The sequence below is a fragment of the Argopecten irradians genome, chromosome 9, assembly GCF_041381155.1.
Source record: "Argopecten irradians isolate NY chromosome 9, Ai_NY, whole genome shotgun sequence".
NCBI lineage: Eukaryota > Metazoa > Mollusca > Bivalvia > Pectinida > Pectinidae > Argopecten > Argopecten irradians.
In genome coordinates this window covers 13,107,948-13,129,706 of record NC_091142.1, presented here as the reverse complement: position 1 = coordinate 13,129,706, position 21,759 = coordinate 13,107,948, and the positions used below count along the sequence as shown (strand labels likewise).

Here is a 21,759-nt window from a genome sequence, read left to right as displayed (position 1 = left end):
CTTGCCCAAAAATCAGACTTAAACAGTAGGGTTAGTCCAGCACATATGATGATACAAAACCTTATGTCATATTAGATTGTCTCAGCAATCCTAGTCCTCTTCATCCTCGATATTCCAGGGGTTCCGATCACTTACCATCTCTACACCCCTGGACTATCTCATAGTAAAACTGGAGGCAACAGAACAGTAAAGGTAATTCAGTCCTTTGATGTAAATTTAAAACAGCTGTATAATGGTACTGTGGTCAACTGTGTGGCTTTGATGTTGGGCCTTGCTCTCTTTGTAGTCTTCAAAGGAAATCTTTGCATGCCTGTGAAATGTTGTCCGCTCAGCTGCCATCAGTTTTACTATGAGATAGTCCAGGGGTGTTGAGATCGTAAGTGATCGTAACCCTAGAGTATCGAGAATGAGCCCCTTATGTCCCCCAAGAATGTGTTTCTCGATAACTTATTTCCCCCCCCCCCCCCCCAAGAGCCTGACATGTGAAAAGACAGAAATCTACTTGTTATATTCTTCAAGAACCTGAATGCAATAATAACCATCTAATTCTCGTGAAATTATCCTGAAAAATATGACGTAACGCTCGCAAACACATCAGTCACAATTAATACCTACCTGCAAGGACAGATAACTCTGTAAGATGCAAATACAGAACCATCCTATTTCAAGAACCTGAATTTCAAAACACCTTAAGGACCATCCAGCAAGACACCATCGCATATTGATGCCCATAACATATTGAGTGGCAATTTGCACAACTCCGGGGGTTGGACGATCCATCGCCCATTAATTAAAACATTGATTTTTTTCATCGAGTCTTGTAAAGCCCTCATGGTCTGTATTGACAAAAGAGTAACTTGAAAAGTATCATTTCAAACCAACGGTCGATTACCGGGTGTCTAAAATAAACAAAAACTGCCTATGCTACTGCTTCTGCCTCAAAAAAAAGCAACACATTAATCTCACTTTCTTTGTCTATCATCAAACGAGACAAAAATGAAAAAGATTTAGTTCATAGAGTACAAATTTATTGGTTTCTGAAGCTGACATATTTGAAGATGTACGTATATATTAATGACATGAAAATGACAACAAAAATGATTACTTAAATGTAAAAGTTGGAATTTTTTGTTCACCTCAAATCAAAATGATTTAATATTTATGATCTATACATACTTTGGGTGAGATAACCGTACAGGGTTTCATAATAAGCTTTAAAGTTCACTTACAGTCAACAAATGGACTTCTGCAAAACAATGTTTACGGAAAACTATGTATACAGTGCACTAGGTAACAAATGTTCAAAAATGAGGTTAGAAAGACTTTGAACAGGAAAAAAAATTACTGAATAAAAAGTCTTCATGAATCCAACAATTGTCCTGGTATAAATGAGAATGTAAGAATAGTAACTTATGAATAGTATCACAAAGTCTTTAAAATATCTTCCTACATGACTTGAACTGTAAAGTGACACAATTTATTTATCATAGCAAAACTGCAGACGTTTCAGGAAGGAATCACAGGTCTATTGACACTTTCATTGAAAATTACAGAAAACAACTCAAGCCATATAGTGTACTGTGATTTGATTCTTCGATTCTTTTGATGAGCATCAAAATGACCAAACTACCTGTCTCATATATTGTCCCACAGAGCCTTCAGTTTTGATTTGACAGTTCATGAGTAATGAAAGTGACAATAACCCCTAGAATATCAAGAATGCTGAATGAAGTCCCATTATCAAAATTAAATCCTGCACTTATAAATCTAATTAATTTATTGCACGCCTACACACACAATTGAATCAGAGAAAATATGTCTGACACTAACACTTTACATACATTGTAGGGTTTTAATTTTATTTTAGAGAGATTTAACGTCTCTGAACTAGATTTGATACACAACAAAGAAATGTGGACTATAAAACAACATGTACTTGAAACCAATATAAATCTAGTTTTGAAATAGTTACTACAGTAGAGACTATGTTTATTAGTTGGGTTTTTATTTTTCAAAATTTTACTTCAAACTCATTAATGTCATATTACACCTAGGAAATCTGGCTCAGTTTTATGGCTATAGCTATGAGCCTTTAGTACTGTAAAATTCCGACCAAAGGCCAATATTTATGTACCTTTAGTACTGTAATATTTTGACCAGACGGCCAATATTTTGAAGTCATTGATTGCTGACATTGTCAGTTACGTCAAATTCCCTATAAGGTTATTTATTGTCATGTTTTAATACTTTCAACACCGCAGTAAATTCATGGACGTGACACGAGATGAGATGAAAATGGTGTAGTAGTTACTCAGATGCTACAACATAAAAGTTCCGACAATATCATCACTATACATCATATACATGTTTTAAAACAAGATATACCATGTTGTAAAATTAAATCAAAACTAGTTATTATTTCTTCGTCTTAAAGGACGATTTAGAAATGGCAATAAGAAATTCAGACTAATGCAAAATTTAGATTTGGCTTTTTCACATCTCTTGTACATAATTTACATGACATTATATAGTACTTAGTCCAATTTCCTTATAAAAATATTGACAACTCCTTTGCACCGTCTCGGACAGAAAAACACTATTACAGACAATGAGACTTATTTTTTAAAAGCATAGACTTACATTCTATAAAGAAATGTCAGCATCAACAACAAACCTGTCATACCATTATTACACAATTACAATGGGACACATGGCCAAAGGTCTATCATAGACAAGGTTTGGATTATAGCAAAACCACTCTTTCAATAATGCTGTAATGTTACCTTGTATATCGTTCTTTACATTCTCAGCAGGGTCAATATTTTGCAGTTTCCTATACGGGACATATCTCACGGAATTAAAATCGTGAATGTATATGCTACTATTGCTCCTTTGTATGTGAATATCTTTCTGAATATTTCACTGATAATCAGAAAAAACATGAATATAGCAAAAATAAATCATCCACAACATTTCACCACTATACAGTAATGGTAAGTCTATGCTTTGATTATCTAGTCCCTGTCACCTTCAGTTTGTCCTCCAGGTTTGTCCATGACAGAATCTACAGTACACGCAGTACACTATGTACACCGTCCCCAACAAGCTCTTGACTCCGATATTTACAGCGAGCTGTTCCCCATGGTCCTTTCAAGGTATACCGAAGAACTTGAGTGAACGATCCATACTGGCCGACGCCAAGAAGGTTCCATTGTGTCCGAATCGAACACCGGTCGCCGTCGCAGTGTGGTCATTAAACACTACTAGATCCTGCCATTGTTTACACAGGTAAACTCTGAAAAATACAGCATAGGTATTAAGAATATATCATATACCATGTATATCTTATATTTACTGTTATAGATGCTCCACTGCTGACAAAGGATGAACGATACTCATAATTTAAACAATAATTAATTGATTTTTAATCGTCCATAAATATGTCTAATTAACACACAAAAAAATAATAAAATTTATTTCGCTTTTGGTGCATTTCATTCCACATAGGATATAGTGCCACAGAGTTTTTTCGGGCCGCAATTAATTATTTTCAACATTTCAAATGTTAAGTATCTGAAGGTCATTTGTTGTAAAAAACTGGACACACTTCATTGCAGATCGTAGTTAAATTTTACTTTTATTGTTTCTTGTATCTTGCTAGTTAATTGTCAGCGATTTCCGAAAAAAAAAACTTAGCTGTGCGGAAATCTATCAACCTAGATTAAAACTTTACCTGACATCAGTTCCTGCCACAGCCAGGTAGGTTCCACTCTGATCAAAGGACAGAGATCTCACCTTAAAAACAAACAGAAAATTAGCATTAATATCTAGAGGGTTGTGATTTTGGAGTGTCCAGATAAGTATCTTACATCTAATCTCATATCACCTTTGACATTAAACCTTCACTTACAAGTCAAAGTAATAATGCATTTTATATTTAGCCTTTATTCCTTTGCACTAAAGCATCAATGATTTTGATCTAAGATCATTATAATAAGGGTAAGAAAATCAGTAAAATCTGAGAGCACTATAATATTAACTTATCATCACTGAAGACACATTTGAACTCTTCTATCACAAAACTGGAACAGTTCATTATTAAATAATGAATGAGTTATTAAAGGATGTAAACTTAACAGAAACCTTTCTGTCAATCAGAAAAAAAACAAAAGTTCAAATAACTTAAGACTTAAACCTAAAAACCTGTTAACTTCATCTTCATCATTTTCAATACCATAAAAATATGATGGTCTCCGAGTGATACAATTTTCATACTTACATCATATTTATCGCTAAGTTGTAGGGTCTTGAAGTTCTTCAATTTTCTCAAATCCCAAAGTTTGACAACAGAGTCTTCAGCAGATGTAGCCAAGTAGTAACCTTAACAGAAATGCATAATCCATTAAAAAGGGACAAAATATAAAGTTTGGGGCAATTTTAAAGTCGTTGAAGTATAAAGGTCTGCAAGACACAACGTTCCCACCTCCATTTATCAAAGTTGAAGAACAGGACAGACACAACAGAAAATGGTAAAACAATATAAACACACTCATTAAATGGTGGGACCATATGAAGTGTGAAAATGGCCCTTTTAAAAAAAACCTAGTATCACAGTAAACTTTCATTATCTAATTTAATAAAGTTTAAAGATGCTCCACCGCTGACAAATTTGCATTTTTTTCACTATCAAAAAACAACAGCAGTACGATTAAGTATTTTTCTTCAGTTACAAAAGTTACTTACTTAACACCCTTACCACTATTGAAAAGTTTGAGCTTCTAATTTTAGTTTAAGTTAAAACTTTGAAAAATAATTAATTGCATCCCGAAAAAATTCCATGCCACTATATCCTATATAGAATGAAGAACTGATTGCTCACGCACAAAAGGCAAAATAAATTATTTTATATTATTTTTTTGTGTTAATTATACATATACATACACGATTAAACGCCAATTATTGTTCAAATGATGAATATCATTTGTGTCCTGTCGGCGGTGGAGCATCTTTAATATTTATTTCATAAAGTCTATCAAGCTATTACCAATGGTATATTGTAGGAAATTTTCCATGAATGCATTTATAACTTATAACCTTAATGCTCTAGGTAAACTGATGTTTTCTGATTATGTGGTTCCTGAGGTAATTCTATTTTTCTTTTCAACGAATAAAATAAATATTTGACATACCATTTTCAGAGAAAGCAATGCTAGTGATGGGTCCCTGGTGACCTGGGAAGTTAGCCACGTTAGCTCTCTCCTTCAGATCCCAGATCTTAATCATAGAGTCTTCAGTGCCGGTACCAAAGATCAAACCATCAGGATGAAATTGTGCGCATGTCAGAGCTACAAAGAATATTTAGATATTTAGTTCATAGTCTCATTTCAGACCTTCATTTTTAAGTAAATTATGGACGCAGGCAAACATTTACCTCTATACCCATACTTATAATACACTATGCTAGATACTTGTCTGTTATAATTCACTTTATCATGCTGTAAGTTTTGATCAAGAGGTGCATGGACGTATAATGTCACACGAGTTCAAAGAAGTGTAATATAAACTACAATAAACCTAAATAACGAATATCTGCACTTTCGTGACAAGCTTTTTTAATATCCTTGAATAATTAATTTTTATTTGTTTTCATACTAAATCCAAATATGATTGGCAGATTCTTTTTCTTCATATACTATGAAGAAAAAATCCAATGGCGCGAAAATCCGACGTAATCATGACGTCACAATAGAGATGTCGACGTTATGTATTGATTTAGAAAAAATAATCCATTGGAAAATTAAAAAAATTGTACGTTTAAATGTACTTTATGTCATCAAGTAGTCTACAAAATTAATTATAAAGCATTGATGTAACTATTTTTTAAACTTCATACGAGTGTGAAATAAATTTTGTTTGCAAACTTTTGTGAGAATCCGCTAAAAAATCAATTCTTAACACAATGAAACCAAGTCAGTGCTGACAACTGGTTTCAAGAAAACTTTTACCTTGACCTTTAACTGAAATTGACGATAGACAAAAACAATCAAGTAATGGATTTCTCATCTAGTCCAGAGAGCAAGAAACTTTTCATTTGGGAGGTCTACTACTTCTATCCTATGTTTTTTCATGATTGCAGACATTTTGATTTCAAATATTTTCTCTCTTTGGATGGAATTTGTACATGATGCATCTCAATAAGTATGTATTCAGTAACATAACAAAATAGAACTGATGGTCTCAAAATTACCATGTTGAGATGCAGGATCATTGACTTTAGTGAGAACTCGGCCAGCACGCAGATCTGAAAATGCCCAATGCTGAAACACAAACATTTTACAAATGTACATATGGATCTTTTGTGTCTGGGTAATGTACACTTTGAAATAAACTCAACTTAGTACAAAGACTTTTACTCATTTTAAACAATTATATAATGTATATTTCATCAAAACAAATAAATACTGAAAATCTGAGGAGGTCACCTGAGTTTACAATGAAATTGTACCAATGCTAGACATTTTCCCTCAAACTTTTTTTAAAAGATATTTCCGACCAAAGTTTAATTATCTGCAGATAAGAGACTTCAACTTTTAAGAAGACAAGTGAAGAAAAGTGTTTGCCATAATGATTCGAGCATATGAGCCATCAGATATTTCCATAAAGGTTAATATGATTTCCAAATTTTCAGAGTTCTAAATGACTTCATAAAGTGTCTACCTATACATACCATGTCTGTAGATGAGCTGAGAAGGTAGTCACCAGTAGCGTGGAGACTGATGCCGGTGACAGGGGCCTCGTGGGCACGGATCACCTGGGCACACTGTGCTGTCTGTACACCCCACACACGAATGGTACAATCTGGCGAGGCAGTGAATACCAACTCCTGTACACAAAGCAAAGTAAAAAAATAACATTACAAATGTGCTGTCTGTACACCCCACACACGAATGGTACAATCTGGCGAGGCAGTGAATACCAACTCCTGTACGCAAAGCAAAGAAAAAATATAACATTACAAATGTGCTGTGTGTTTACCCCACACACGAATGGTACAATCTGGCGAGGCAGTGAATACCAACTCCTGTACACAAAGCAAAAAATTAAATAAATAACATTACAACACACAGAAAAAAACCTTTCTCAACTATCATGATACAAATACAAACTTATACATGATGAAGTTCAGACAGTGAACACTGCCTCATAAAATCAAATCGGAGTTACACAGAGTAAACAATGTTTTTCTCATTTAAATCCTAATACAGAGAGCAAAACATATTTCAACATTGATGATGCAACTCGCATATAGAAGATAGTCATATTGACTAGAAAACTAATTAACTTGCTATAAAGTAAAATACCATGTTACATCTTATATCATATTTATGAATGCTTTGTAACATATGTTTTCATCACTTAATCCACAATGCAACAATCCTTTGATTTAGATCTAAGATGGCTTCAATTTGTGATACGATAACAAATTATCTCTGGTTTCTTCTGCCTCTTCCGTTGGTTGGTTTGACTCAACAGCCCATTAAAAGCTAAGCTCTATAAAGGATGGCCTCCCCCATATGCATTTTTATGTATTTCATGAATGCTTGTGTGTTTTGAGAGGCTGTAGTATGTTTGCATCGTGTCTCCTTGTGATAGAGCTATGATTTTGTTGGCTAGCTTACCTCCTCTGGATGATATATGACACTTGTGACTTTCTTGGTGTGACCTTTGAGAATGGCCATGACCTGTTCTGTGTCCTTATTGAATACCACAGCATTTTTGTCATTTCCACCTATAAGCACAAACCATTAATTCAATATAGTGAGACATCATTGTTTTCATTACAGTCAGATATCTGAGTAACAGTAGAGGAGAAAGTTCTGTAGCAGAAAGACTGGGGCTCGAACCCAGTACCTCTGAACGCTAGCTATACCGACTGAGCTACCTAATCACCGATGATCATCCCAGTCGAATGGGAACATTTAAGTACCATGGGATACCACATAACATTTGTGAAGGATTATAATTTCTATTGGTGATGGAATGACGTCAAAAGATGATATCCTGCACTAACGCCATTTCAGTGGGAAGATTACAAAGAGTATTGTTCCATAATGTTCCATTACCACTGGAGATACTAATCTTGCACAAACGTTATCTGGTATCACATGGTACATGAATTAGTCCCATTCCGCTACATCTCGTAAAGTAAAATTTTGCTACATCTGGTCAAGTACAAGTCACAATACTGTATTCTATGCATTTGTATTGCAGACTAACCTAAAGGCATTAAATCTATATTCATCTATTTGTGTGAGTTGATAGACATAATTTATCAGAAAACTGCATTGTATCATTCTGACAATAAATTATTTTATGAATAAGTTCTGCTCACTGATAGAAAACGCTGCATGGAAGAATCTGGTATTTATTTGTCTAAGTTCATTACAAAATGAGTTCAGCTAACACTTCTTTACGGCTGACTTACCGGTAACAATTTTAGAAGTATCCTTTAGACAAACATCAAGAGAAAGAATTCCAGGAACACTAGCACTATGTAATCCCTGAAGAAAAAAAGATACAACAAGTAGAATTTTACTTACATCTATGAAACCCTTTACAGTTTTATCATATCATATGTTATTTCATATAAATTTTATCATAAAACAGTTCAGACTATTTATCTGAGAAAGCTAGTTATGTTGTGATGGAGAAAAAAATATGCATCTGTAGTATCTAGGCTAGGCAACACATCACATACAGAGTATAGAAAAAGATGATATTCTTTTGCTTGATTTGAAGATTTGTTTTCTTCACAAAAGTCTCACATGAGTTGTTAAAATTTAAAAATAGTACAAAGGGACTGTTTTGAACTTACTGTGTGAGAAGCCAACTGTCTATATGTCTTAATGTCTTCAACAATGGCCAGGCCTTCTGGAACAGTCTTGCCTCTCTACAATTGGACAGGAGAATAGTTTTAATTAATACACATCAACAAATCAGACGTTTCATTATCTTTCAGGAGAGGCAGTACAATTGCAATTTCAGGGGGTACTTTTTTATACTATCATTATGCTATCCAATGTAATTTAGTCCAAATCATGCGGTACCACAGCCAGGTTTAACCGACAAAAAGTATCAGGTACTGCCCGATATTGACACCCCACATACTATTGTTTTTAGCTTAATGACTATAAGCTATTTTTCTCTGCAGCTAAAAGAAGAATTCAAATTATGGAACACAACAAATACTTTATAGAACAAACACAGTCATATAAAGATCACTTCAGAGAATTACCAAAATGGACAACACAGTCACATAAAGATCACTTCAGAGAATTACCAAAATGGACAACACAGTCACATAAAGATCACTTCAGAGAATTACCAAAATGGACAACACAGTCATATAAAGATCACTTCAGAGAATTACCAAAATGGACAACACAGTCACATAAAGATCACTTCAGAGAATTACCAAAATGGACAACACAGTTATATAAGGATCACTTCAGAGAATTACCAAAATGGACAACACAGTCATATAAAGATCACTTCAGAGAATTACCAAAATTGGCATCACAGTCATATAAAGATTCACTTCAGAGAATTACCAAAATGGACAACACAGTCATATAAAGATCACTTCAGAGAATTACCAAAATGGACAACACAGTCACATAAAGATCACTTCAGAGAATTACCAAAATGGACAACACAGTCACATAAAGATCACTTCAGAGAATTACCAAAATGGACAACACAGTCACATAAAGATCACTTCAGAGAATTACCAAAATGGACAACACAGTCATATAAAGATCACTTCAGAGAATTACCAAAATGGACAACACAGTCACATAAAGATCACTTCAGAGAATTACCAAAATGGACAACACAGTCATAAAGATCACTTCAGAGAGAATTACCAAAATGGACAACACAGTCACATAAAGATCACTTCAGAGAATTACCAAAATGGACAACACAGTCATATAAAGATCACTTCAGAGAATTACCAAAATGGACAACACAGTCACATAAAGATCACTTCAGAGAATTACCAAAATGGACAACACAGTCACATAAAGATCACTTCAGAGAATTACCAAAATGGACAACACAGTCATATAAAGATCACTTCAGAGAATTACCAAAATGGACAACACAGTCACATAAAGATCACTTCAGAGAATTACCAAAATGGACAACACAGTCACATAAAGATCACTTCAGAGAATTACCAAAATGGACAACACAGTCATATAAAGATCACTTCAGAGAATTACCAAAATGGACAACACAGTCACATAAAGATCACTTCAGAGAATTACCAAAATGGACAACACAGTCACATAAAGATCACTTCAGAGAATTACCAAAATGGACAACACAGTCACATAAAGATCACTTCAGAGAATTACCAAAATGGACAACACAGTCAATAAAGATCACTTCAGAGAATTACCAAAATGGACAACACAGTCACATAAAGATCACTTCAGAGAATTACCAAAATGGACAACACAGTCATATAAAGATCACTTCAGAGAATTACCAAAATGGACAACACAGTCACATTAAAATGGATCAAAGATCACTTCAGAGAATTACCAAAATGGACAACACAGTCATATAAAGATCACTTCAGAGAATTACCAAAATGGACAACACAGTCAATAAAGATCACTTCAGAGAATTACCAAAATGGACAACACAGTCACATAAAGATCACTTCAGAGAATTACCAAAATGGACAACACAGTCATATAAAGATCACTTCAGAGAATTACCAAAATGGACAACACAGTCACATAAAGATCACTTCAGAGAATTACCAAAATGGACAACACAGTCATATAAAGATCACTTCAGAGAATTACCAAAATGGACAACACAGTCATATAAAGATCACTTCAGAGAATTACCAAAATGGACAACACAGTCACATAAAGATCACTTCAGAGAATTACCAAAATGGACAACACAGTCATATAAAGATCACTTCAGAGAATTACCAAAATGGACAACACAGTCACTATAAAGATCACTTCAGAGAATTCATAAAATATGGACAACACAGTCACATAAAGATCACTTCAGAGAATTACCAAAATGGACAACACAGTCATATAAAGATCACTTCAGAGAATTACCAAAATGGACAACACAGTCACATAAAGATCACTTCAGAGAATTACCAAAATGGACAACACAGTCATATAAAGATCACTTCAGAGAATTACCAAAATGGACAACACAGTCACATAAAGATCACTTCAGAGAATTACCAAAATGGACAACACAGTCACATAAAGATCACTTCAGAGAATTACCAAAATGGACAACACAGTCACATAAAGATCACTTCAGAGAATTACCAAAATGGACAACACAGTCATATAAAGATCACTTCAGAGAATTACCAAAATGGACAACACAGTCATATAAAGATCACTTCAGAGAATTACCAAAATGGACAACACAGTCACTAAAGATCACTTCAGAGAATTACCAAAATGGACAACACAGTCATATAAAGATCACTTCAGAGAATTACCCAAATGAACAACACAGTCACATAAAGATCACTTCAGAGAATTACCAAAATGGACAACACAGTCATATAAAGATCACTTCAGAGAATTACCAAAATGGACAACACAGTCACATAAAGATCACTTCAGAGAATTACCAAAATGGACAACACAGTCACATAAAGATCACTTCAGAGAATTACCAAAATGGACAACACAGTCATATAAAGATCACTTCAGAGAATTACCAAAATGGACAACACAGTCATGTATAAAGATCACTTCAGAGAATTACCAAAATGGACAACACAGTCACATAAAGATCACTTCAGAGAATTACCAAAATGGACAACACAGTCACATAAAGATCACTTCAGAGAATTACCAAAATGGACAACACAGTCACATAAAGATCACTTCAGAGAATTACCAAAATGGACAACACAGTCACATAAAGATCACTTCAGAGAATTACCAAAATGGACAACACAGTCACATAAAGATCACTTCAGAGAATTACCAAAATGGACAACACAGTCACATAAAGATCACTTCAGAGAATTACCAAAATGGACAACACAGTCACATAAAGATCACTTCAGAGAATTACCAAAATGGACAACACAGTCACATAAAGATCACTTCAGAGAATTACCAAAATGGACAACACAGTCACATAAAGATCACTTCAGAGAATTACCAAAATGGACAACACAGTCACATAAAGATCACTTCAGAGAATTACCAAAATGGACAAACAGTGATCACTTCAGAGAATTACCAAAATGGACAACAGTCATATAAAGATCACTTCAGAGAATACCAAAATGGACAACACAGTCACATAAAGATCACTTCAGAGAATTACCAAAATGGACAACACAGTCACATAAAGATCACTTCAGAGAATTACCAAAATGGACAACACAGTCATATAAAGATCACTTCAGAGAATTACCAAAATGGACAACACAGTCATATAAAGATCACTTCAGAGAATTAACAAAATGAACAAGACTTTCTGTCATAGATTCCACTGACCCACAATTGCTTCTAAAGAACTTTGATAATTTCAAACAACATGAACCGTATATTAGTGATATCTTATCTTCCACATTAAGACCATGCACAGTATAAATTGACAAAATATTGTTAAGATCAACACATATCTATTATATGTTGTCAGAGACAGTATTTAAGTACTTCAAATGACTTACCTTTTTACGTTCTGCTGTAAGAAGGGTAGCTTTGTCTTGGAGCTGTGAAAGTTAATTATAGAGCATATATACAACATCCTCATTATAAAATCCATAACTTTTACAATTAAATTCATGACTTTTACAACTAAGAATACAAGCATATTATTATTTTTTCAGAAATATTATCAAGAAAACATTTTACTTTTGAATATATAACAGTCTAAAAATATATACCGGACAGTGTTTTCGCCTGCATAATTTAGAAAATATAGTTATAACAGTAACCTTCATCAAGAAAATGTCACTTAATCACTGAAAATTAGCAAATCTGTGATAATATTATGAACTGATCCAGCTTTAGTTTCTGTCACTCCTCTAGATAATATCTGTTTGAATATATGACAAAAAGCACACTTTTCAATCATGATATGACATACCCATCGGTACAGTGCGATAAATGCAGTTAAATAGTTATTATTCTAAAAGTGCTATTCATACCTTCTGTAGCACTTCATCACTCATGCCGGCCTCCTCCATAGGTTGTTGGGCGGCTTCCGGATTGGCTTCTGCTCCATAGGCCTGGAATTAAAAACAAATCAATATGATTAATATCCTACTGTTTTGTAATCAAACCTTAACATGAAATGGCTGCATGACAGAAAAACCAACACTGCTGGGACGCAATACAACAGAACAGAATCAGATGCAAGGAGCAACTGGAACACTCCTTATTTTATGGTAGGTACAAAAATCTAAAATTAGGTTTTATTATTCAGACTCTCACTCACCGGTTGCTGTGGGGGTGCAGTGTAGCCAGGGGCAGCCACACCCGCCTGGGGCTTGAGAGTGGCCAAAGCTAAACGAAGCAGAAAAAAAAGAAACAATTAGTAATTGCAATCAAACTTTTTATATCAAATCTATTGTATTTTTTTTATTTTTCAAACTCCCAAAACTTATCTTTTATCATACTGAAAGTAGTAGAAGATATAGATATCAATGCAAGCTCCATTTTCTCACTTTAATCATAATTATCAACTCATTCCTTAATCATAATTAATGATCATTTTTTATAATTATCAAACTATGACATTATTCTATATTGTTCCCTACCTTCTCTGGCAGCCGAGACTTCCTTTGTGAGACGGGCAATAACACGACAGGCAGCATCGTGCTGATACAAGGCGTGAGACAATTCTATACGAGACAAAAGATGTGATTTAAAGGCATGTGAAATCAATCAATCTATATGAAAAACTAGGATGAAAAACACAGAATCACATATTTCAATCCGCATGATACATTTTTTTTATTTATTATTATGAATTTTTTTTATTTAAATTCCTTTTTACAGTGAAGGTAATTAAAGAAAATATTTAAGATTTTGGAGGTAGGGGGAATTGAATGATCATGTGAAAAACAAACAACATCTGGTCAGTACCTGCTAACTGACCCAGAAGAAACTGAAACAATATAATCACAAGGTCAGCACAGTCTAGAGGTGGAAGAATATCAGACCACTTAAAGGCTGTCCACATATGGTCATTGTGACCTCTGTTGCTAAATAGTGTTAGCTGGTTCTACAATTCATATAACAAATTTAAATAAAGATATTATATTAATAATTTGTTTTCTTGGTTCACTTTTGTAACCTACTAAGTAAAAGTAAATGTGAAGTGAGTTACCCTGTCTGGCTGTCTGAAGCTGCTGTCTCAGAGTAAAACTGTGTAACATGACAGCATCCTGAAAACAAAATATCATTACATACAATACAAAATCCAGAACACTTTGAAATATTATCAAATTTACAATACACAATTAAATCCAGAACATTTAGAAATATTATCAAATTTACAATACAAAATCCAGAAAATTTAGAAATATTATCAAATTTACAAACCCCTTTTATTTCACTAAATAAAAGAAATACTAATAGCATGATGTAAATATCAATATAATATACATAATGGAAAATGAATCGGTTATCTTATTGATTCTGCAAAAAAAGAAAGATAAGTATCATTTGTCAATAATCTTACTAACTCATAATTAATCATACCAATTGAGACAGATTCTAACATAATAAATTGAAATTATCTAAATTACCCATTCATCTTGCAGAGATTTTAAAATTGCAGGAATACTTGTTGCTGATGCAGGTCTAGGCTTCACAAGTGGAGAAGCTGAAGGAAAAACAACAACAATGATTTTTAACAGAAAAAATGTCAAAATCTGACTCAGACCGCCTATTTTGACATCCGGTCCGGACCAACCGCCTGGCAACTATTGAGTACCTAAGTTGGTAGAAATGGCATCTCTGAAGTATTACGCAGGTGCTGAACCTGGCAAAAGCGTAAATTGCATATAAAAGATAATCATGAAAACAGCTGCCTGGATACTATAAAAGCAGGTAGTTTTGTTTACTTCAAAAATTCACATTAATGTGCGGTCCGCCAAAGTCTTGTTCGGCCGAGATTACTCACACTACTTACCAGTCCTAATGTCTGGCAATTTTTTTCAACTTTCGCGATGTCTGCTTAAGAATTCTCAGAATCTAATTACAAGATGGCGTGACGTCACAGAAAGTTTACATCCGGGTCCTCAAAGGTACAAACACAGTATGGCGACTAATAAAAACAATAACAGATACGTACATCGCTGCTACACAATCGATACTTTGACAAAAGTATACACATTCATACTTGCAAATTCCGATTTTAAAATTGTTTCAGAGGTTACAGACATTTATATTTTTGTATTTACAATTGTTTATTGCTGAATATATTTGTGTAGATAGAGTAAGCCAGCTTGCCAAGCGGTGTCGGGCCGTCACAGTACCCGTTTTTTCTTCACAGGTAGAAATCCTTGTTGTGAAAAAGTTATGAATAGATAATTGATTTTATTGTGTAACGTTTCTGTTATACATGAAAAACTTGTTCACAATACTATTAAATATAACGAAATGTGAACCACATTGCCAGACCACGGCCGCTCGTGCATGGAGCCTTCGCTGGTAGATCACCTCAGGCCACAGCCCATAGTTGGGAATTTAATAATATAAATACGTAATTACCAACACATATCTCAATAAGTACTTGTAAAAGATATATATTTCGTTCTTTTCCATGTATATCTTGCTTTAAAGGAATGCTATAAACCACTGTGTTACACTTATATGCAGATCTACGCAATGTACATGTTTACGTAAACGTATGGCTTCCGATATCTCGAAAATTAAAATGGTGAAATCGTTCAGTTTTAATGCTGTAGAGTTTATTTTTTAATGTCAGTCGCTTTTATTCCATGGGCTGCTAGTGAAGTCTCAAATTGAAGTGATATTACTTTAATATAATTTGAATGCATGTTAGATAGACTACATTTAGATTTATGAATACAGATCGTAATACTCTAAATGCCGACCAGGACACATATTGCGCACGGCTTCGAAAATCCTAAAATGCTAAAAGTTTTGTTTAAAAATACGATAAAAAGTAACTATAAACTGACTCATTTGTATGTCATGAGCTAAAATCCAAAATTTCTGACGAATAAATTATCTAGAATACGTAATTTTGTGACTCTAAAAAAGGGCAAAATTCGAGATCTCGGCAGTACTGTACGTAATGGCTGCCGTGCGCTTTGGGTGATCTACGAAAGCATACTTTGATTTGGTGATAATCACACATCTTAAGGTGTTTTACAAAGTAAGACTAAGAAAACAGTAATCGCTTATTAAAATTTCAGTACTATATTTGCGGAACTTGGAATTTAATTTGTAATTTCAAGCTGATATTTGCAATATTCTGTCAATGTTTACACATAATTGCGACCGTGTTTTTCCTCGTGGCGGTCGAAAATGGAGTATAAGCATCGTAAAATATGTGAATACCATATGTTTATATCTATATATTATTGTTACATATTTTTATTTACACCTTTTGAAATTAAGATAAAGCAACAATTCTCGGATGGTCGTACTATTTATTACAATAAAATGTAAACAAACATCGAAGCGGCTGTGTTCCCACCATGTTAATGTGTACAGATATACAGAGTTGTACCTTTGAGCGCCCGGATGTACCTTTGTGTGACGTCATCGCCATCTTTTCTGAAATCTCCTATAAGAATTCTCAGAATCTAATTACAATCAATTTTCTACAATATTAATGTAAAACAGTTAACACATCAACAGTTATCTCACCTTTGACCTCCATCAGCATGTCTGTTGATAGTTTTTCGCCATTCATAGGATCTGTTCCATTTTCTTTAATATATTTTTCTATCAGCCTCTTTTCATAAATGTGACCGGAGGCTGATGAAATGACTGGCTGCTCTGGGACTTCATTACTGACTGTGAATGAAATGGTTTTTATTGAAAAATGGTGAAACTAATTTTCTCAGCTGGCAATACGGGAGTTTTTTCGAGATTCAAAAACAAGATGGGTAAAGAACAATTTACCGTCGATTAGTCTCACTATCCGGTGATTATGACGTCATCATTTGACGTGATTTTTGTGATGGTATAATGAATATGCAGGATAGTCCTGCATTTGAGTAACAGTCCTGTATTTGAGGGATAAATTTATTAAGCAAATGCAGAATTTTTTAAAACAAAAATGGATAAAGTTGTTTTGAAAATTTGTATCGAAAAAGGACATCATAATTTTCATGTATAACTGATTGAAGACTGTTTTTTGTGTCTGAACTACCGAATTATATTATCTCACTTTGTCATAAAATGACAATTTAGGTGCTCTCCATAGACTACAGTGTATAGTTAATCATTTATAATCATAAGGTCAAAGAAGAAGCCAGAGCCAGTTATTAAATAAACTAGCACCCCCCCCCCCCCCCCAACCATATAAATTTCCTCGGTTCAATCCGGTGGTATTCTAAAAATCGTATCAGATTAAATTAATACTAGAAGCTACTAACTAAACAATTATGCGTGACATTAACGAAGAGTTAGGGGGATGATCTTTCTATTACTATAACACGGTCTAGGTAAAACAAATGCGCGGGTGACATTGTTTCAAAATAGAACAACGTTGGACATCCGAAAAGCCGGTGCCATGTGTTCACGCCATGACCTTTTTAAGAAGAATACATTATTGTTCGACAGTACAAACAAAAGAGAATGAACATATCAATATACCCCATGCATTCAGTGCTTAAGATAAAAGGCACACCGAAGCATTACAAGGATCTAAAGAAAAATATATTATTCTTACTCGCACAGCACAGCGCCATGTTGCTTGTGTCACGTGACTTTAAAATATAGAAGATAAAAATAGAAACGAATCATGATGATAACAAATCCGGACCAAACTTGATACCGTACAGTAAATATCGTACACCGTTTCCGGCAAACATTGTGTGTATTTTAACGAATACGTTATTCTAATTAAAATTGTGTTAGACTAATACAATTTTCAGTTATCACTCAACTTTATCAAAGCAAAAAACAAACAAAAACAAAACAATGTAGGCCGCAGCATAAATCTCGAAAATTATGTTTGTATGAGGGTTTTTTCTTCAATTTATTTATTTATTTGTTGTTAAAATCAGATGGACTCAAAAATAAACGTAGGTTTGTGTAGTCGTTTCCTAAAACGTAATGTTCAAACCTTTAATAATGAAAATTCAATACTCTATTTCAAAAAATGTCTTTTAAAAGACTATTTTTCTATATTGTGGCGAATCTGGATTGCCCAATATTTGCCACTTGCTTTCAGTTGCTTTCAGTCTACGGATCCAAGTAAGTTTCAATGCATCAATGAATGATTTTATGTTTATCATTTTTAGTCCTCCATCTGAATAGTTTCTAGTTATTATTAATATTTCTCTCTATTTTGTCTGTTTAGCTGTTCCATAGATAATTATACAATTCAAAATTTATTTATTTTTTGATAAAATCATCATTTGAATTTGGCAAGGATATAAAAAGTTGGTTAAACTCTGATATGAGTAGTGACTTTATTATGTTTATTTTTCCTATTGGTGTTAAAATTCGTCTATTCCATATCTTAATAATTGCCTTGAGCTTTACAAGTTTTTGTAATAATTTAATTTAGGTATTTGGTGTAAATCTACATGAAACTGTATTCCAAGAAGTAAAAAAAGAGTTATTTCCCCATTGCAAATTTAAAGCAGGAATGTAAATATTTTCACTATATTTCTTGTCCCCTATCCATATTATCCGAGTTTTATTGACATTCGTTTTAGACCTGATATTTTGGCAAACCTAGTGAGTTCATCTATGAAGCCCTTCAAAGATTTTCTTGTACCATCCGAGATGAGGGTAGTATCATCTGCATATTGTGAAACTAACAAGAGACAGTTATTTAAATTTATACCACAAATATCTACATTATTTCTTAATCTAATAGCCAAAACCTCTACACACAAAATGAATATGGGGCTATGGAATCTCCTTGTCTACAGCCTCTATTGAGATCGAAAAATGGGGATAGATTACCGCCTTGATTTATAGCAGATATTGCATTATTATGAAAATTAAAAACATGCCTAGTATGAAATGTTCCTCAGCATAATGCATGACGTCATATACAAATCTAGAATTTTCCCTAATGGATCTGCCAGAAATAAAACATGTCTGACCTGAATTTATTAATTTATCTAGTACTGATTTTAGTCTGTATGCGGTTGAACATGAAGCAATTTTATAATACAATGTTAAGAAGACAGATGGGTCTCCAGTTTTTCAAAAATTGTCTTGGCTTATCTCCCTTTGGCAAGCAGGTACTGATTCCTAGTCTTTGTGTTGAAGATAAATTTCCATTTTCAAAACCATAATTCATTGATCTAACAACAAAGGTTCCTAACTGTTTCCAGAAAATTAAAAATTTGTGGCGACTGGGATTCTGTATTTTCCGGTAAATCATTAATGTAGAGTACAAATAAAATTGGTCCAAGGACGCTTCCCTGGGGTATGCCGCTTAATACAGGATATATCTTTGACGTTTTTCTCCATTTACAATGACTTTTTGGCATCTATTGCTAAGAAAATTTGTTATCCAGTTAGTAATCCTATCACTCACTCCATATCCTTTAAGTTTCTTGATTAGACGACGGTGTGGAACTTTATCAAACGCTTTCATGAAGTCCGTGTAATTACATGCAGTTGACCACCGTAATCAATTATTTTTGTCCATTCTTCCAAAACCATTAGTAGTTGAAGTTGCGTAGATCTCCCATTTATAAAACCAAATTGTTTATTACTCAAAAGATTATTTTTGTCCATGTGGTTTACAATGCTATTTCTTACTATTTTTTCCAGTGTTTTCCCAATAATACTTGTAAGACTGACTGGTCTGTAGTTTCCTGCCTCAGATTTTGAGTCCTTTTTGAAAATTGCTGTTATATTCGCCTCTTTCCAATCTTCTGGTAGTTTGCCTTCCTGGAGTGATCTGTTAAAATATTCTGCTAGAGGGTTACTTACTTGCTTGCGTACTTCCTTGTGGGTTTTAGGATGCATCATATCCGGTCCTTGGGATTTATTTTCATTTAAATTATATAGCAATTTTTCAATTGCTTCTGACGTGCAGTTAATTTCCTCAAATTGGTAACTAATGTCTCTCTCTTGTACTTTAAAAGTGGTCAAAAGTGTGATTTCTTTATATTTTCATATTTTTCGGGTTTTGAAAAAACGACTTTCCGAACTTCTGATTTTTGGCGACTTTTTTCATGGTAAAATACTAACACCCTCCAACCCAAAAAGCATAAAACAAATTCTGTTGCAATTATTTGGAGGTTAGGCCTCTATTTTTCGTATTTTTACTGGACTATAATAGTTTAGAATCCTCATCTGTATACAGTTTGTTGCAAACTGAACAGGTCCATGGCTCTTCTGTCCATTGAGCAGTGAAAGATCCCCCAGATTTTTCCTTTGCTCCCCTTGTATTTGACGTTCGATTACTCTTCCGCAATCCGTTGTCCGCGACGTCGATTTGTTTACATCTGGTCAAGATTCACGTTCTAGATCTCTACTTGTTTTGCGTGGGACTAGGAAATGGTTCTAGTATCCTATTCAACAACAAATATCATAAAACTTGTACAATTATAATGGTTTAGAAGTGAAAAATACCCTCGCTCACTCGGAGCGTTAAACAATAGCAACCGTCCTTTTAGTGACTGCAATATCTTCAATATTATATCTTCAATATTGCAGTCACTAGAATGTAACTGTTTATAGTAGTAAGTACTGACTTATTTCTCCAAGTTTATCTTTCTTATTTCGAATTACTTCACCATTATCTGTCTCTATCACAGGGATAATTTTAGAGACAAAGATCCTATTCTCAAGATTTAAAAAATAACTTCATGGTTTTCACCCTCCCCTACCCATTTTGCCTTAGCCCTTATACATGATATTTCCTCTAATTTTGGTAAGTCTAATTTTCTCTAAATCTTTTTTTTCTCCTGTAGTTCTTCTACATTTACCTCTTCATTATTTCCTAATTCAACTATTAAACGATGTAGTTATCTTTAATCTGGATATCCTCATCTGAAATAGTGTGAATATTTAATGGATTATAAATAGTATGTGCATATTGTTTTTCAATACCTGATCAGATTAATTACAGTTTTCCGATAATTTTCGTCACATAAGAGCGAGTTATTAAACCTCCAGAGTCCCTTCCCTCTCTTAAACTCATTTAAACTTGATTGAGATTGTTGGTGTGGAATGGTCTGATCTATATCCAGGTTCAATATTTGTGGTTTTTATATTTCCTAACATAATTTCTAAAACTAGGAAAATATCTAAACGGGCTTATTTAATAGGATTACTCCTCCTCTATGTGTATCTTCTGTTTCCAGGGTGTTGTTCTCTGTATACATCTACTAGGTTTAAGTCATCAATTAATATTATAACTTTTTTTCTAGCTCTAGTGTTGTTTATATTTCTATGATTTTTATCATAATTCAAACTAGTGTTTTGTACTAAGTTAAAAAAAATGATATCTGTTAACTATTATTATGGTTGTAAGTAAACGGAGAGGAAGTTT

The 21,759-nt window shown here is 33.7% G+C and overlaps 1 protein-coding gene across 1 annotated transcript; it reads right to left on the bottom strand.

The window, feature by feature from the left end:
* Positions 1-1,006: 1,006 nt before the first annotated feature.
* LOC138331520 (pre-mRNA-processing factor 19-like) lies at positions 1,007-17,999 on the bottom strand. The gene is made up of 17 exons (XM_069279202.1): positions 17,962-17,999; positions 16,932-17,081; positions 14,837-14,913; positions 14,416-14,473; positions 13,844-13,927; positions 13,522-13,589; positions 13,232-13,312; positions 12,752-12,793; positions 8,876-8,950; positions 8,486-8,561; positions 7,680-7,789; positions 6,728-6,883; positions 6,248-6,317; positions 5,190-5,345; positions 4,280-4,380; positions 3,734-3,795; positions 1,007-3,295 (listed from the first exon to the last, which is right to left on the bottom strand). Exons 1-17 carry the CDS (start codon positions 17,978-17,980, stop codon positions 3,151-3,153), a joined length of 1,530 nt encoding a protein of 509 aa, XP_069135303.1. The 5' UTR covers positions 17,981-17,999; the 3' UTR covers positions 1,007-3,150.
* Positions 18,000-21,759: the final 3,760 nt, after the last annotated feature.

Bases quoted from the DNA above. Each gene is read 5' to 3' on its own strand.
- LOC138331520 (XM_069279202.1), bottom strand. The intron at 7,790-8,485 runs GTAAGTCAGCCG...TTGTGCTTATAG, and splicing joins TACTTCTAAAATTGTTACCG to GTGGAAATGACAAAAATGCT. The intron at 5,346-6,247 runs GTAATTTTGAGA...TATTCTTTGTAG, and splicing joins TGATCCTGCATCTCAACATG to CTCTGACATGCGCACAATTT.